The following is a 19008-nucleotide window of genomic DNA, read 5'->3' as shown; positions in this document are numbered from 1 at the left end:
GGGGGACGGACACGCCAAACACGTGGGAATATGATCAACTTTTTCAAAAATTTTAATGTTATAAATATAATGGATGTTTTCTCATACAAGTGTTCCAAGTTGTACTCTAATAAAATGTTTTGAAATGTGAAAGTGTCGATGTACGATTGCACGTCATAATGCGATATAGTTTAAAAATTAAAAAAAGTATTAACTTTTTTCTAATAAATGATGATCCGCTACATTTCAGTTATATATAACGGACATCTTCATTTTGATACTCTTCTATTATCATTATCGACCAACCAGCGACGGTGTAGGGTGCATGTTCAGACATGTATAGTCACCTGCCTTCGAAGTTTCGCGTCGTCTGCTTGCGAGAGGCGACCTAGAAACCAGCCGATTGTGTGTTTGTTTATTCCTCCGGAGCGTGTGTTGCTTTGGTCGTCAGCTTTGAACGAAAGAGGCGTCGACTGTGACAGGCACCGGTAATCCGGCAAGACTTAATTAATACATAACATCATAAGGCGCCTGCTATAATTTTCCTAAGATACAATAGGTGGACAATAATTCCGCGTGACACCCTGGATGACACACGGATCCTGATTGCACAATCAGCTTGATTGCGACCCATTTTTCGGTTCGAGTCATACCTGTATGAGCTTGCCAATTTGTCGCCTCAGGGGTCAAAGGTAAAGTTCATTGTGCAGCGTGATCTGCCGGGCCGGAAACAGCATTACAACGCTGCTTAATTAAGCAGGGACAGTACGGTAAGTGTGAAAATAGTTCGGCTTAGTGGTTGCTAAATTTCTCAGCTAAAAAAGTTAATAGGTAAAATGATGATTCAGTTTACTGATAACAATGCTGGTATCTAAATACTTGTGCATATTTTTTTGGAAGGTTGTGTGTGTGAACTTGATCGAGGTCATACTTGTCAGTGTCTAGAAGAAAAAGTCGGTAGTTTCCTCGTTCAATTTATTCTTTTTTCCACTCATGACATACTCAGTACATAATCTACTTATTCATTTAAACGACTGCTGATCTAAGTTTAAACAAAACAAACAACTCGACACATGTGCAAATTCTTTATCATGCAAGATAATCAGGAAAAGAGGATCTTACACGTTGACACTTGTCTCTTTCCTTATTAGCACTGAACTTCCTGAAAAGTAGTGCAAGTGTACTTAGCGCCAGGTAGGTGTCGACAGAACACGCTTCTAGGGAAACAAGTCTTGTTGCTAGCGTTGCTAGGGGGGCATGTAGGGAGGGTTTCCTCGCTGAGATCGAGGCTTTTGCTAAAGGGTGATGTCAAAGCGCTCTCTCGTGAACCCAGCCGTCAATTGTCTTCTATTAAAAATAAAAATGTTGAGGAAAAACGACCTGATATTTGTATAGGCAAAAGTACTGCATTGCGATCGGAAATACGAAAGCTTTGGAACTAAAAAAGCTTTCTCAACTTTAATCCAGACAAGAATGAAAATACTTGTGCCTCATAATGACCCAACGAGAGTTTGTTTAGGGTTAACCAGTAGTTTAAACGACTGCAAAATACGTGAACCCGATAAGGGTACCTTGGGAGATCATGCTAGGGGTATATCGGTCATTTTCTATGACACCCGTACAGTGTGAGATAACGAGCACCTGCATATCGCGGTGAGAGCATGTTCTTGAAAAGGTGTACTACTAAAATCTTTCAGTAACAGGGGTTAAATGACACACATACACACACAGATCGAGACAAAGAGTGTAAATTTTTTTAAAATATACATACATTCGTGAGTGTGCGGGTGAGAGCTAAATCTCACACAGAGTACAGTCGGACTGGAGCTGACCAAAAGTCACCCCAAAGCACGGATTACAGATAAATGCGCGCGCAAAATTATTAGAAAAAGTGGGCAATCCGACAGCTTCATCCAAACACTTTATGTTTGCATGTCTCGTCCATTTGCTACCGTTTGTGTTTCTTTGTTTTACGGTTAACTGTTGGTTCATTTGTAGTCTTGCAACCCCAGCGGACTGAGCTCGCTTTTGCACGTGGAAGTGTGCTCTATTGCTATCCACTGTGGAAGAAAAACGAAACAGTAACGTGTTTCGTGTAGTAATCGTCACTATGATAATAGAACTAGAGTGTTTCCAGTTGTTGTTTTTGCTGTCAGCTTTATTATTCACCGTTATGAATGTTGTTAGTTGTAGAAGATGAAGCGGAAAGCCTCTCGATCTGCTCACTACGAGCGGCCGGCAAAGATGGTGAAGACTAAGACAGAGAGTACAGTCGGTCGGACTCTCAGCACGCTTCATCGAGAGGTGACCAAGCCCCGAACCCCGCTGCCCCCTCCAAAGTGGCCCAGCCTCCACCCGCCTCCCGTTGATGACAGCGGAACTGCCGCAGACGAGTCGGATCCAGACCCCGCCGTGGAGATGCCGGCCACACCTTTGAGGAGAGCTCCCACCTTGCCTGTGGAGGAACCCAAGGCATCAGATACACATCCATCGAACAAACTAAAGTCGTCCACTCGACGGGGTGAGAGCGTGGTGGCGACGCTGGTCACCCTGGACGACGCCGGTAACGTCACTACGGTCAAACGCCTTCCATCCGGCACGTCGGTAGGGGAGATTACCAGCCTGGTTGCAGCCCCTGCGGAATTCGCCTCGAATTGTCTAAAGCCGCCGCCAGCGTCGAAGAGTCTGGGATGTCCTCAGGCTCCGGTACGGACGGGACAAAAGAGGATGAGGTGGTGGTGGCGGTGGAAGATAAAGAAAAGGAGCGGGAGGAAGAGGCAGCAGAGCCGCTCCCGCCGCCTCCCGTACCGCTGCCGCCCGGGGGTCTTATCGAGATCGCGTTCTCGTTCGACACGACGGGGTCGATGAGCCAATGCCTGGAGGAGGTGCGAGGGCGGGTTGGGGACATGATCCAGCGTCTACAAGCTGATATCCCGGGTATCCGTATCTCTGTCATCGCTCACGGCGATTACTGCGACAAGGATAACTACATCATCAAATGGATCGACTTCGGTTCTTCCCTGCCGGAAATGTGCGACTTTGTCCGCAACATCAGCAGAACAAGCGGCGGCGATTTTGAAGAATGCTACGAGCTGGTGCTTGCACGCGCGCAAACTGAGCTATCGTGGACCCCGGGCAGTCAGCGCTCCCTAGTGATGATCGGGGACGCCACGCCGCATCCCTTCTCGTACTATCGAGACCAGGAGGAGAAGCTGGACTGGGAGGAGGAAGCCAAAAAGCTGGCAAATATGGTAAGCAGGCGGATTTGTTGCCATGTGCGACAGGTGAGCTAAAGATATGAAGCGTTTTACAGGTTAGCCAGTGTAAGGGCAGTGAAGTGTAAGAGGTTCACCGTGGCAAAGTAAGCAAGAGTGAAGAACAACCCTCTCCTTTCGTCGCCTTTTAGTTTCATTGATAAATCATGTACCCATATGCATAGCTCCTCGCCCAGTCATTATTCTAAAGCTACTGGATAAAGCAGGCGCTTTCACAAAGCTTTCTGAGGCCACCAGGCAGCATCTTATTACTCATAATGTCATAAAACCGGCATGAAATATGAATAGATTGACACCTACTTCCTCAGTTTTGAAATCAAAGAACCAAAGTAGGTAAAAAAAAAACCAAAAACAAATACACATTTCAAATCCTCACATCGCCTTACGAGTACCAATATTGCAGTTTGTTGGCTTCAAGCTGAGTCAGTCAGGGTTTGTCCATTACTTTCAGATCAGTGCATTGCAAAGAAAAGTTGTAGGTATGTGTTCTAGGCCGATTGATGGAATCTGCCTAGATGTTGCTACAGCGTGCGAAACGCGTTAAAAGTAATCAATGCACGATTTTTTAAAAAGATAGTCACATATTCTATTAAAGTAGAGGGTTGGAACCCACTTTCCTTACCTCACCACTGTGCCACTTTACAGTTCGTTGTCTTTATATGTGCCGGTTTTCAAAACATCTTTTTTAACTACCAAACATTTCTAATCTTAAACAAAAAGATTTAAGTTCTTCTATGAAAGGGTTTGCTTTATGAAAATGGAACTCATTTTTATTGATTAAATTGCAAAGCTGTCTTCATGTAATAACCCCAAAAGCAGATTTGTTTGTTTGTTTGCTTGAATCTCAAAATGCCAGAAATTTTCTCTCCGACCTATTGTCTCTATTTAAATAAAACTTTTTTTGGAAACACCGATAAAACAAGCAAACAACAAGGATTGCTTTTAAAACACCGATTCATCTGCTTCATTGACAGGATGTCAAGATCTACGCAGTTCAAGCCCTGAATAGGTCTGAGAGTACCAAGTTCTACAGCAGTCTGGCCAGAACAACGAAAGGTCGCCATTTAAAGTTGGATCAGTTCAACAACATCTTCGATATCATCATGGCCGTCTGCTACCGAGAAAGAGGAGTCGAATTCGTAGAAGTAAGCATTTAAAAAGGATACTTGTTAGTTAATGTGTGCGTGCATGCGAGTAGACGTAGTTGCATGGACATGCACGCTGTTACAGTATTTAACAAAAGTTACCTTACATTCATTTCCAGGTTTGTTACCAACCAAAAGTATAGTAACAAACGACATACTGAAAATGCTTTTAGTGAAATTTTTAGTTAAAGATTTAAAAAATATTTAAAGATAAAAGATGTGCTGATTGATAACTGACAAAAAAATAAAACTGTCTTTCACGACTTGATAAGGTTTCTTTGCAGTGCTAAAAACACGGAAATACTTTGTAGGACTTGCACAAAAATTTAAAGTACCAATAAAGAGGCGCACGAGTAAAGAGAAAGGTTGCTGTTGTCGCTAACAGCGCAAAAATACTCGCTTGAAACAAGACACAAACAGTAAAATTTAAAAAAAAAAAAAAAAAAACAACAGAATTTTAACCAGACAACTAGGCTTCGACAGCAAAGAACTAATATGAGTAGACAGTACATAATAACTATCAATGAGTCACTAAAATCAACAAGCAATTCCCAGCGTGCCTTCGAACAGACCGCTCGTATTTTACACTAGTCTTCACACATCGAATATACACGAAACAAGTAAAATGGAGACAAATGTAGTCCTCTGTCTCGATTTCTTCTGTGCAGGCCTATGAGGACGAAGTTCGGGAACGGGAAGGACACGTAGGTCTTCACAAAGACCTCGAGAGCTTGTTCGGGCCTTAAAGATGACGGACCTTCGAGCTCCAAACGCAGCAAGATCTCCAAGGTGACAGCCATGCCAGTTCTGCCAAAGGGAGCTGCTAAAAGGAAAGCTAGTGCAAAGAAACCTGTGCCAAGGTCAAAGGCAAAGGGGCAGCAAAACGAGGACGAGATGTTGAGGTCAAAGGTAAAGCAAAGGCAACGGGTAGCAGCTCCCCACAAAAAACGAAAGCGAAAGGTAGAAAAGTTGCAGGAAAAAGATTGAATGCTAAAGCTTTGCCCAAAAAGGCCAAGGATACTAAGGCAAAAGTTACTAAAGTCAAAGCTACAAAGGCGAAAAAGGAAAAACTGCTTAAGGGAAAAGCGGTGGCGAAAAAGGCCAAAGGAAAAGGGCTGAAGACGGTAAAAGGTTCGAAGAAAACCAAGACTTCAAAACAAGGAGAGAAATCTCCCAAAACTAAAACAAAGACGCCAAAGAAGTTAAAGGTAGGTGGCATAGTAAATTAACCAAGTGTAAAATTATACAAAAGCCAGTACAATGGACCTCAAGGCATTTAGATGCTTAATTTGGTACATTGTCCGGTTAAGAACGGTATTTAGTTTGTGTAAAGGTGTAAACAAGTGAAATTACCGAACTGTACAGAAGTCGCACTATACTGTAGCATAGAACTGACTTTCCACTTGTCTTTACAGCCATCCGCCAGCAAGGTGCTCCGCGAAAGGGCTCAAGACCTTGATCTCGAATCTGGAAAAGGGTTGCCGAAGGTGGAATGGAGTGCTTGGAAGCTAGCCATGCAGTCCGAACGACCCTCGGGATCCAGTCGATCCACATGGCAGCCGCGCCGCAACGGGGCTCTTGGGGTTCGCAACGTCAAGCTGCTCCAGCGCGCCAAGGATGGGTTGACCCCGGCCTTGTACGAGTTCAGCGTCAGACTGAAGAAAAAGCTGCACGTGGTGTACTTCCGCGCATGCGCAACCTGGCGCCGGCAGCTGCTGTGGGACACCGTCCTGCTAAGAAGCCGGCGCTGGAGAAGGAGATCGATGCCATTCTCGCCGCGGGAGGGTCTCTGTTGCTAAGACGGGGTGAGGTCAAAGACGTGGCCTCTCTTCGGCGAGCGGAAAAACATTTGAACACGACCTACGATTATGCTTGGACTTTACGAAGGGCTCGCGAAGGGCAGATCCATCGCCGTTTGAAGAGTAATGGCGTTCTTATCTCGGGAAATAATTTGTAACATTGGCTGATCAGGCTTTTAACCTTGAAGCTGGCTCCAGGTGAAGAAAATAACAGAGGATGGTGCGAAAATGACACTAGTACCACCACCAACACACCAGAAAAGAATGTATATACGTAAAATGTATATAAAGAACCAAAGCTACGTTAAAGATTAGTGATGTCGTACAACACTATGCAATCATGAACCATCGCCAAAGTCTACTTTATCCGAGTTGGGAAGCGGACTGAGTGGGTGTGTTAAATTATCTAAACATGCGGCCTTAATCCTCCCTGAGACATACTCGCAGTCCACGTCCACCATGGCTGTGAGCACACTTTCAGACGTCATGTTCGCGAACTGTATTGTTACCCGTTCATCTAAATCAGTGATGCCCAACCTTTTTCGGCCTGCGGGCCATATACACTTCGGACATGTGTGTCAAGGGCCGCTTCACCGCACAAATACAAAAAAGAACAAAATAGAGCAGATACCATTTTTATTAGAAACAAGTTGTACTTACCATTAATTATGTAGTAATTAGTTAGATATTTGAAGTTGTTTTCCCGAAACCAACTCATGAATGTCTGGCTGCATCGTAGGGACACCCAAGTCGGAGAACTGCATCGAAATGTTCGTCCATCGAAAAAAAAAAAGTTTGAGAGACGCCCCTACGTAGGGATAAAGACTTCTTCTTCCATTTTTTCGGTTGTTTTTTACTTTTAGGTTTTTTAATTACTAACATGCCGATTTCCTGCTCTGTGGGCAGAAGTTTCGCGGGCCGGATGGCACCGAGTCGCTGGCCGGATATGGCCCGCGGGCCGTATGTTGGGCATCCCTGATCTAAATGATCTTTAGTCGCTGACCAAACATTTCTGCACTACTGCCGAATAGTTGTCAAGGTAAATGGAATAACATCGACCATTCACCTTTCCAGTGGTCACGTTTCGATCGTCCGTTTCTTGGCCTAGTATGACATTTTCGATTATGCTTTGAACTTTTCCCTTCTGTTGATAGCTACGGGAGAAGTGGTCTTCTTTGCTGCAATTAAAACAGGTCTGTTCGATCCTTCAGTGCGTTGTTTACCCTTACCTGCGCGAGACACCGTTCACTCTGGCCGCTTTTGCCATCGAACGTGGCCATTTTAACGGGGGCTGTCCCACGGTAGTACGACCCCCTACCCTCGTCATTACTATCACTATTGATGCTTATACTGCTGCACTTACTGCTACCACTGCCTCTTCTGCTCTTAATCTAAGCTGAGCTAGTTGGTAGCGTGGTTCTCGCTTTCTCCCTTTCTTTTTTCTCTTTCCATTTCTGTCCTTCCCTCTCTTCTTTCTCTCTTTCAGTCTTTTCCTTTCTTTTTCCTCTTTCTTACCCTGTCTCCAAAGGATTAATTTCTTTTCAACAAACTCTTTAGTCTCTTTCCCTTCCAACCCTTCATCTAATGCAATCTCTCTAAGCTCTTTTCACTTGTCTCTCTCGAACATGGCAAACTCAACAAAACAAACCGTGCACTATCTCCGCCACAATGAAATTAAGAACAGTTTAGATCCATTTATTTTAAAATATGTTACTTTAACAACAAAATAGTAAAAATTAAAACCTTAAGAAACACATTAAATCCGGAATATAATTGTGGACATGACTTTGATGCTCCAGCACTTAAATCTGCTATCCTTTTAAAAACATGCTCCTTAACTTTAGGATAAAGTAGCATGACTTTCTGGCAGATAAAACCGCTTGCTTGAGGTCCCTTTTCAGGGTTTGAATGTTAGAGCCCTCAGACACTCTTACTCATTTCCTCTCTCTCCTTATTAACACACTCACACATAGATGCTTATAACCCGACTAGTGTAACATAAAAACTGTTGGCAAGTGGCAGCAAACCTGACTATATTTTTAGCTGCAGTCATTAAAATACTGTGTGCCTTGTTTTTCATGGACACTTTGCCCATTGCAGAACTCCACCTGCTGTAGAAAACCATATGTAGTGTCTCAACTTGTTTTGAATCTTTTGCGTCTGTTCACAATGTGTTTTCTGTTTGTTCCTGAGCCAAGTTGGTTCCAAGGAAGACTTCTGGTAATTCACATCCTGTGTAACTTCCATTTTCCACACAGGCTTGAATGAAGTAGTGCCAGTTCTTATCCTGAAAAGAAGTTCACATCCATGCACACACACATGCATGTGCAAGAATATGAATATATAGAAAAAATGAGAAACTACATGAGGTTACTAATTTGACTGATGCCATAATGTAATGCCAAACCTATGGAACAAGCATTTGGAATGCAAAAGAAAGGCAACATACTTAACAAAAATAAACACCTGCTCATAAAGACAGAACAGTATTAATATAATGTTAACCTTCCTCCACTTTCAACGACTCATACATGGGAAAAGAAGGTATCTACCCTAGACAACCAGTTTCATAAATACTTTTGTTACTGTGTAAAGTTAAACAACATACGCAGATCTCCTGCTTAAGATTGACTTGGCTACAATGTGAAAGGATTAAATTCACGACTCTGATAACTACCAATGTAAGAATTATGGTAATTAGAGGAAATTTTTCTACCTTTAACTCTCAATGTCTGGGTCAGGTGCAGTTCAACACTGCTCTGGCAAGTGTAAAGTAAAATAATATTTAGCACTTACCAGTGAAAGAACATATGGGTTTCCAACAACAATCAACAAGGCCTGGGCTCGGGTGATGGCCACATTAAAGCGCTTTGGGTTGCTCACAAACCCCAAGACATGCCGAACATCTGAATTTACTAGTCGGTCATTCGATCTCACCTAAAGTTTGGAAAAAAAAAAAAAAAATCAACCCAAAGTAAAATAAAACAAGATAAAATGTGTGGGAACATATCAGACCACATATTTACTAAATACTTGTTTATAAATATTTTTACACCAAAGTGTCTCCCTGAACATAGCACTAGATGCTGAATGTTTTTAAATCACGTACTGTTGACACAATTATTGCTTGTCTCTCCTGGCCTTGAAATTCTTCCACGGATCCAACTTTCACTTGAGTAATGCCAAGTATGTCCATATATAAGCGAATCTTCTCCACCTGACACCAAGATTAAAAATCCAAACAAACAAAAAGTCAATATATCAAAATTCTTAGGCTCAAAGTTGCTGACAAACTAATCAATATACACTGTCAAAAAATGAGTTAATTAAAATGACAATTTCTCTCCACCAAACAAACAAATGTGCAATCACATCCATTTCATTTTTGACTTAATTGTTCACAGGCAGCTGTGTTGTAAGCTGTTAATGCATACTGCATTATAACATATACAGAGATATGGACCTCACTTGCTTTCTGTAAGGTGTAATGATGCCAATATTATCTGGATGAAGTGGTGCCTTGTTTCCTAGGAGACCTTGCAAGTACTGTATCACTTGTAAAACTTCTCCAGGGTTAAACCATGATGGACTGTCCTCATCACGCATATCTTTGGTCTTCCAGAAAAAGACAATGAATAAAGGCATAAATTCTTTATTCTCAACTTCCTTAGAATGTACATAGAAATATGAGACAATATTATCTTTGCAAAAGTTTTCTTGCCCACACAATAGGAGCAAAATGATTTGCAATAGCGTTTTCTCGGGTTACTAAAAATAGATTGTGACGTCACGCAGCAGAGCTTCATGGGATTGCTTCCCGGACAAACGCTGCACGTTGTTCTGTTTATTCTACGCTACGGCGACTGACGAAAAGCGACATTTTTGCTATTAATCTCTGAAACAATGCTGAAAACTGGAGGAACCAAACACTGCTGTTGGGGTTTATGTAAATCGGACTCCAGATATCCAGAGCGGTTACCGGAGGGGACGTTTTTTATTCCATTTCCAAAGCCTGGTAAGACCATGCAGTGACAAAATGACCCAGTGGGAAAGACAACGGCAAGTTAAAGACTGAGAAAGCAAAGCGCTGGCAGTTTTTATGTGGGCGATCTGATTTCCAAAATGTGGAGAAAATAACCAGGAACACATATATCTGCTCTCTGCATTTTCTTGGTGGAAAAGGCCCAACATCTGAGAACGACAAACCAATATTAGCGACGCTTACTCTTAGTGACTCTTCTAACTGCTGTACATGTTTAAGCAGAGTTTTCTTTCGCTCAACTTCAAGGTCATAGTCTTCATATAAAATCCTGAGTGAAGTCTCCCACATAGATTCCTCTTGTGTAGATGCACTGATATTTTGAAGGTCAATAATGAAGTCATTTATCTGTCTATTAGTTAAACTTCCCCTGTGCTCCTTTGGTCTGGGGTCCCACTTATAAACACGACCATCAGCAAATTTCTTAGACTTGTATTCTGCCTCATGCAGAGGCTTGGGGTTTTTTGACCGTTTTTTCCCCTCTGTCCAAACACAACGTTGTGAAGTGGATGGTGTTGTCACTCGATGCCCATGTTTTCAACGTGATCCACCAGTTTCAGAAGCAGTGCTGCAACATGCACACATCTTCCCAGGGCTGAGACTTACAGTTACAACTGGCCCTGGACACAAATCCACTGACATTACTTAAAACTATCAATACATCTAATGGTACTCGTTTTCATAGAGTGCTGGATGTGTGCTCGCAAAAGTAATCAGTTTTGCTTCTATTGTCCTGTATGTCGTCAATGAACTCACTTTCCATAAGCTTTTTCCCCTTTCTGAGCGGCTTCATGGTAGTAGTATATGATCCATTGTTGTCAGAATCCCCGTCACTGCTGTCGCTGTTACATTCGTGTCCAAAGTGAGCAATGGATTCAATCAGATAGTGGTAAGCAGAGCCATAATTAAACATCTCCGGATGTCCACAGACGGGAATGTTGTCCAGCCGTTGTCGGGCGTTGTAACGGCGGTATCCACTTTAGGTGTCGTTTGGTTACTGATACCCCTCTTTTCAGCTCATACCATTTACCGTTGTCTACCCTGGATTAACTTTTATACCCAATGTAATACACGCACGAACTTTTTCAATTGCCTCTCGTAAAGTTACATTCTTACTTTGTCCGTGGCATTCGAGCCATCGTTTCAGTTCTGTTAGCCGGTATTCAGAGGGATCGCCGACAAGGAAGGCTCCAGGTACATCTTTCTCCGTTAAAACCACCGCTCCATTTGCATTTTTCCAATTTGAAACTGTATTTTTTACACGCTCACGTTTTTGTTTTTGTTTTGGAACAATAAACTGCACAGCAACGCACTCGCTGCAAACGCTAGTGTAGTACATGCGGGGAATATAGTTGTCCGCTTTGCATTCCCAGAAGCCCTTGCGCGGCTAGATCGTGACGTCATCTGTGGAAAGCGCTATTGTTGACTTACATGATTCATCACAGTATTTGTGAAGCCCATACTACAGCACATAAAACCAGCTACCCGTTCATTCTCAATGAGATGCACACCTCTATGCCATGGAAGATAACTGGTACTCCAGGTCTAGGCAACATGAACCAATCCTTGAGGGTATCTGTGAGTTCTGCTGACGCACACTCTCGCAAGTAACCATGGTAGAACAACTTGGAGGGCAATGCTAGAATGGCTGGGTGGCATCGATAATTGTCAATCAGCATTGTCACCTGTAGACGAAGTCATCATTTTAAAAGTTTCTGTTGCTTTTTAGAAGGGAATTCACTTAATGATAATTAGTGAAATAGTTATCTTAATGAGATAATTTAGGATAAAAAACAATGTGTAAAAGCTAACAATAGTTAAACTAGCTGTAATAAAAATTTATATGAAATGTTGATACCAAGCAATATATCAATGTTTTATGTGAGCATTTATTAAAAAAGAAAAAATGTTCTAAAGACAGATTCAAGTAGCTCTACCAGTAATGGGTTGTAGCCTCCATGGTCAGCATACAGCTCTGCATTGTGTTGATATGGCAAGTGCTCCATTAGGCGCTCTAAGAATGAAAGTTCTAGTCCATATACTTTGGCAAATGGTGACAAAAGGACTGGTCCTAGCTGTTTGGGGTCTCCTGCTAGGACAATCTAACATAAAAAGCCACATAATAAAATCAACAAACATTTTTTTTAAATGAAAGAAGAAAAGAGAATAGGTAGTAAAGAAATAATGGATGGATTGTTACTTTGTACAAAAAGATTTGTTTCTGTTTCACTTGTCATGGGACATGCCCATTAAGAAAACAAGCGAGCTTCCAAAACATATTCAGTTTATAAATGATGTTCCTAACTCACCTGTCCACCACCACCAGCAACCAATCCAGCAGGAATGAGGCATTCAGGCTCCGTAGCCTGGCCTGCCTAAAATAAACCACAAATGCAAGTGTGTAATAATTACTGTCGGGTCTCCACATTTGAAAACAAGTTCTTTGCAAGACAGTGTAAATTTTTACTGCTGTTGTTACATGTTCCAAGAACTTAACAAATAAGTCACAAACAGTGTTGATAACAGTCAATCCCCTCATTTTAAGAGATGGACACCCCTTCCCCTAAACAAATCAACTTTCAGAAAGATACCTCATCAACAAAAACATGTGTGAAGTGACCAGTTTTAAGTCCAGCAGTACACAGGAGGCCAGCAGTATTGCATGTGGCAACAATGATGCGATAGTGAGAGATGATGTCCAGTTGTTCTCCAGTGCAGCAGTATGGTAGCACTATGTCCGATATCCCCTGCAAAATATTTTAATGTTTTCATGGACACTCACACACATGTAACATGTTACCTTACCTATGAGAAGTGATACATTAGCTATACCATGACAGCAACATCAACAACTTTTAAATACCCGTATTCCTAAAAACAATGAGTTGTTTTTCTTAGCTTTTTGTCAAACGGCAAACATGAAGATGTGACATGAACTTAAGTGTGGTCAAACTTGAAGGAAAAAAATATGCAAAAACGACATTTTCTTAAAAATAATTTTTAAATAACTTTTCAGATTTAAGATAAGAAACCTGGATATATTCTGTATTGTTAAAGCAGGGGGCAATGAACCTGCATTCTTCCTGTACCACTGTGCCATCCCTATTTATCTTATAATCAATGTGATGAAAGCACAGGTATGAAAGTGTTAAACACTTCCTTACAGTATTGGATCTTTGAAAAGCATTGAGTCGGACCATGTCTGAGTTCTTGATAATTCCACTCATATGAAGTCGTTCAACCTGCAAGACAGCATTTATAATGGATGATCAAAATGAGAATATGGTGATTTTACATTTTCAAGAGTTGTGTCATTCAGTAAGCTCTTCAAGCAACAATTACACAGGTGCACAATCATGTTAGTTGAGCAGTATTCCATATTACTAATATTTTATAAGCATTTTGGCATCCATGTAGCTAGTATAAGATTTTTAAAAAACCCACTAAAAGATCTGCAGCGCTGTTTGAAGGTGTGCAGGCAATGATGCGACTCCTTGGCATATGCGTAAAAATCTGAAGAATTGCCTCAACCACAGTTATTGTTTTACCTGTTCCTGTTGAAATAAAGTTGCAGCAGCATATAAAGATAATGTATCTTTTATTATTCTTTGACCCACTACCTTCTCCATAATGCACTAAAATGTAAAAAGCAGCACAGAAATAAAAAGTAAACATTCACTGCACAGTTCAAAGCCACTTTCCAATAACTCATTGCCACATTTTGTCAATGCTTCATTTTTCTCTTGACTCCATATATTCTGTTGTAATACTAGGTGCAGTATTTTTCACTAGATTTTTGCACAGAGTTTAGTCTTCAATATTTACCTGGTGGTCCAAAAATAATATATGGAAGAGGACGACACTGTCCAAGCAGAACCTGAATCACAGCTGTTTTTTGTTGATCATTTAAAAGAGAATTGTAAAACTGTATTTTGTCCTGGATGGCAGGATTGATATGTGGAATATGGTGATTTGAGTTCAAAGGAGTGGATGCTGTGTGTGGACTGGAGAAAAGCTCAACTTGTGGTGGGTTTAACTTTTCTTGTGAAGGAAACAAAACTGCAACATAAAATGTGTGAAACCCAAGAAATGACATTTTTGCAAAACAAAACAATCAGGATGCAAAAAGAGAGGCTGAACTTTGTAATTCTGCAAATAAAGTTTGTTAGCTCCAAAAGTAAAATCTCATTTAACAAATTTGTTTTCCCCCAAATAATTAATTTTTCCTCCAATATACTAAATTTTTTCTTCTGAAATACTTAATTGGAAAAGCAGTTATCATTTACAGTAGCTAATGCCAGGAAAGGAAAATTTACCTTGATCACCAAGCATTGTAGCAGCTAAGCGACATGCTTGATGACAACGCCTTAGAGACACCCTGTGGAGTTAAAAAAAAGAATAGTTTAAAAAAGGAACGTCTTTTATTGACTAGATCCAAGCTATTTAATATGCAATTCTGACTGCTCGTGTGTTAACATGGAGTGATCAACGGCTACACAATGACTATAGTCATGATCCAAGCCCAGTGTTAAAGAATACCTAACTAATGTTATGACGGTGAAAAATATATGCTACAATTTTTTACAATTGCAATAGCAGTTATTCATTTGTATGCTGCATGGCTTTTTTTTTAAAATATTGAAGTGCAATTATCTGAGGCAAAACTCATGACAACTTGTATTTAAAAGAATGATGAAAAAAGACCAAGAACTCAAGGAATATGTGACAGAATAGTCAAAGGAAATGAGTTCTTAAATAACACTAAATATATATAAACGTTTGTATGGTTGGTTAGTAGGTTTTATGCTATACCAGCAACTAAAGCTATATCATGGTTTGTATGGAGTTATATAACAAAAATCTAATTTTGTTAATAGCACAAACATCATACTTTTTTAGGCTATAAAAATAAATTTTGTAATGAAGACTTTTACCTGTTGAATCTGAATGTAACATTGTAATCTTCTCCATTATAACAGGAGTGGAACTCTGAATTAAACTTCAGCAGAACTTTATCACTGTAAATCTGAGTGAATAGAAAGAGAATAATACTTATATCTAACTGAAACACATTAAAACTTAACATCTTCAAAAAAACAAGCGTGAAATGACTCAAATTGGTTAAATGAGTTTTTTACATGGTAGAGATATCTTAAATATAATTAGATCCCTAACTATCAAGATATTTATATGATTAAACATTTTGGATGACTCATTAAACACTCACCTCATGAATGATTCCTTCATACTGTGGCTCATCAGGATCAACAGGACTCAACAGAATAACAGAATCCCCAATTAACAAAGATGGCCGACCCTCTGCAAGACCAGGCACATGCAGTGTCAAGAACTCTCCAGCAGCTTGCAGGCATACCTAACACAAAAGCATTCCTGATAGTATATATATCTTCAAAATATTGCTCACCATCTACTTAAAGCACCTGTGAATAATTTTGTTCTAAGGCCAGTTGCTAAGGTTCCTCTCATGAAAATCATGGTATAAGCTACATCACTGTGATCATTGGCATGATTAATGATTCATGAGTAGAGTCTTATATTGAGGTTCTTTATATCTCTCATCAGAATCTTGTCCATTCCTCCTCTCCATTATCAGTTGGACATAGCATGTTTGTTAAATGTAAATATATGTGCATGGTTGTTTATGACAGTCTATATTTGATTTAGGTAAAGCGCTCTGAGCAATATTTTTCAGAAAGCCGTTATATAAATCATCATTATTATTATTACACATAAACTTGACTGTCTTGACTAAACTGTCCAAGAGTTTTTCCCTGCCAAGATCCTCCTCTTCATTTTTATTTCCTCCACAAGCACAACACAGCTCTTATCTAAAACCAAGGCAAAATTCCTCACCCTGTAGAGGTCAAACTCGAGAATATTAATCTCCATCTGAATCTCCTCCAGATGTAGCAAGGTGCTCATTCTCTCAATGTAGTTATCTCTCCTGAGTTTCTGCACATATAATAACTTTGTTTCTCCAGCATATCGGGCATCTATGAAAGTTGTACATGAGACAAATACATAGTTTAAAATTTAATATCATGTGTTGGTCTATAGTTCTGAAATCAATAAGACTAAGGTCTGTACATATGCAAGATATATATATAAAGTGCTTGTATGTGTGGGGATACTAGACTTTGCTAATAAGAAATGCTGCCTTGCTGACCAATACACAACTGTTTCAAATAAGAACTTCTCTAGAAAAATAGTTACCTCTGTACATGTGGCACATTGATTTATAAATACAAAAATTTTATGTCATTTCTGTAATACACTTTTTTCTTTCAAGAAATTAAAAAATGCAACCAACTTCAGCCAGATATGGTGCATAGGAAGTCAACTCCAACTGATCAAGGACACATTCTCGTAGTTTTTCTGGCACTGGGTATTGTGGCAGTTTGTTGGGAATAGTCATTTTGTGTGGTCTTAACAGACTGTGAAGCAAAATTAATGCTTTATAGTTTCCCTTCAATTTTCTAGTAGTATTAAAATCAAGCAAGATACATTGTGAGGACCTGTAGCCCAATTATCCGGCTTATTTTCCAGAAATTCAAAGGTATTTTGTTTGTTAAAATAATAATTTAGTTACATTATAAAAATTCCCACAAAAACCAACCAACAGAATTTTTTTTAAATCTTCTTAAAATCAATATTTTCATACTAAACATTCTATGAGACTGCTAGTTAAGTGACTGACATTTTTATACAGTTACATACTTTTGGGGTCTTTGACCAGGAATGATCCATCCTCTTCCTTTGCTTTGAGACTGTTTTATGTATTTTGACCTTGGAATTTACAATAATTTTGGTGAAAGATTATAAATAGTATTATTTCTCATGTACACAAGTGTTTTCACATACACACACACGCACATTTACACACATCTATATACTGATTGCATGTTTATTTACTCTCATGTCCAATGAAATCGATCGTAAGTCATTCAATCAGTCGTTCTGTTCATCAGTCTACAAACTATAATAATTAAATTTATAAGAATTAAAGAACTATCAGAATTAAATTTTAAAAGCAATAAAACGTGTTTAACTATACCTATAGACTCCAGAGTCACTTGACAGAGGACTAATAGTGACTGCCCGCCAACTGCATTTTCCTTGCTGGCTCTCAATAGCGATTACTTTCACACGGTCCCACTTACGAGGCCTGTATCCATTAAGGCAAGCATCTAACCTGAAAAAAACCTCTTCATCAATGTAGCCATGGTCTGGCAAAGATGCAGACACGCACCCTTTAAATGACCATGTCCTTAAAGGAGCCACTTTTGAGGCATTAAATAAAGGTTCTTTCAGGTGAGTGGTAAAGTCTTCCTTCTCTTCCTGAGCTCCACTGGTATCAGAGTCTGCTGTGTCTAGTTCAACAGACACCCAGTCCCCAACATGTGGCAAGTAGCCCTCAACACATTCACCGATAGTGAAAATAATGTTCTTGTTGATAATACCTTCTTCCTCCTTAAGCTCTGTAACCTTTCCTACTTCACCAGTCACAGCTTCAGATGTTAAATCATCATCCTCCCAAGAAGAAACCACAAGGGACACTGACTCTGCCATCCAGCCCCCATCTTTATTTTGTTGTCTAGCAACAACATTGACTGTATCACCAACATGAAGAGGGTTACTTCCAACGACAGATTCTGCTGAAAAGTAAACTTCACCATCGATAAGCCCATGTTCACAAAACAGCTGTGTGATTTTTCCTGTGAATATGGTCATTTGACAGTCTGAATCTTTCTCCTCTTTGTCAACCAAAGCAGTAAGTAATACATCATCTTGATCGAGGTTTCCAGAAAAATTACTTTCGTTGCTCTGACGATCTACCTTAACACAGCTGTTGCTTAAGTTTTCATCTGTTTTCTCCTCAGCTATAACCATTTTAAACAGAAGTCCAACAACTTTGGAAAGAACACTGTACATGTTTAAACCTGAAAAGAGAAAAAAAAAATCACAAAAGAAATAAAGTATATCAATACAGCTTAATTTTAAGAAGCTTTTCATATCAGATCTAAATCATCTGTATATAACTGGGGACGTCATCTAGCAAATACAAAAAGTTTTTCTCTATGGTCATGATCAAATTGAGAGGCAAAGCGTCCAAAGGACCAAATCTGTCAACATTTTATTAGAGGAAAATCTGACAGTTCCGAATTCTCTGCCTCGTTAACGGCTAAAGAATTATCAAACTGCAAGCGTTCAGAACTGCTAAGCCCGATTTCTACTTCCGTCTGGAAAACTTTTGCATTTATTGCATTCATGTGTTTCTTAACTTGTAGTCTATCTTTTCTTAGCATGATATTCTGCATTGAATTTAGACATTTCGGTACTCAAAATCTCAAATAATTATGCTACTTTAGAGAATATAAATTATTCGTACTTTTATCGAAGAATCGAACACATGTATCAGTATAGCAATTGATCACCTGAGAAGCTGTTCTGTTGCGATGGCAAACATTTGTAAATGGCGGCCACGAGGTGCGCACATGTAGAGCGCGCACTTCCGTCAGCTAGATAGTACGCCATTGGCTTAAAGTAATTTCTATTACATGTACATGGTTTTGGAGTCCATCGCCAGCATAAATATGTATGCCATTTACAGTCATTTATCCGACTGCAAACCTTTTAATTATTCCCAACCTACATTCTGACCTTATGACAAAGCCACTGGAACAATTGAAGTCAAAACAATTAAACTATACGCCACTCTTCCCTGTCTTTCCGACCGCCCACCTTTGTGC

At 40.0% G+C, this 19008-nt stretch overlaps 2 protein-coding genes across 5 annotated transcripts; one reads left to right on the top strand and one right to left on the bottom strand.

The window, feature by feature from the left end:
* Window positions 1-339: 339 nt before the first annotated feature.
* Window positions 340-7406, top strand: LOC112572731. Of its 2 annotated transcripts, none has more exons than XM_025252562.1 (5): window positions 340-749; window positions 2173-3230; window positions 4229-4399; window positions 5068-5607; window positions 5815-7406. In XM_025252562.1, exons 2-4 carry the CDS (start codon window positions 2670-2672, stop codon window positions 5143-5145), a joined length of 810 nt encoding a protein of 269 aa, XP_025108347.1. In that variant the 5' UTR covers window positions 340-749; window positions 2173-2669; the 3' UTR covers window positions 5146-5607; window positions 5815-7406. The 2 variants fall into 2 exon arrangements, with proteins under 2 accessions (XP_025108347.1, XP_025108346.1); XM_025252561.1 differs by having other exon boundaries at window positions 2167-3230.
* Window positions 7407-7877: 471 nt separating this feature from the next.
* Window positions 7878-18997, bottom strand: LOC112572726 (RNA helicase Mov10l1-like). Of its 3 annotated transcripts, none has more exons than XM_025252552.1 (19): window positions 18694-18993; window positions 17313-18198; window positions 16976-17044; window positions 16569-16692; window positions 16112-16210; window positions 15465-15611; window positions 15172-15263; window positions 14554-14615; window positions 14063-14296; window positions 13682-13791; window positions 13402-13479; window positions 12829-12984; window positions 12547-12612; window positions 12175-12339; window positions 11749-11922; window positions 9667-9813; window positions 9308-9415; window positions 8995-9135; window positions 7878-8485 (listed from the first exon to the last, which is right to left on the bottom strand). In XM_025252552.1, the coding sequence occupies exons 1-19, from the start codon at window positions 18791-18793 to the stop codon at window positions 8363-8365; spliced, it is 3081 nt and encodes a 1026-aa protein (XP_025108337.1). In that variant the 5' UTR covers window positions 18794-18993; the 3' UTR covers window positions 7878-8362. The 3 variants fall into 3 exon arrangements, 2 of the variants coding, with proteins under 2 accessions (XP_025108337.1, XP_025108338.1); XM_025252553.1 differs by having other exon boundaries at window positions 18648-18739; XR_003101063.1 differs by lacking the exon at window positions 7878-8485 and having other exon boundaries at window positions 9671-9813; window positions 18694-18997.
* Between the last annotated feature and the right edge of the window lie 11 nt (window positions 18998-19008).

Source organism: Pomacea canaliculata, linkage group LG9, assembly GCF_003073045.1.
Source record: "Pomacea canaliculata isolate SZHN2017 linkage group LG9, ASM307304v1, whole genome shotgun sequence".
Classification (NCBI taxonomy): domain Eukaryota; kingdom Metazoa; phylum Mollusca; class Gastropoda; order Architaenioglossa; family Ampullariidae; genus Pomacea; species Pomacea canaliculata.
This window is presented reverse-complemented; position numbering and strand designations above follow the sequence as displayed.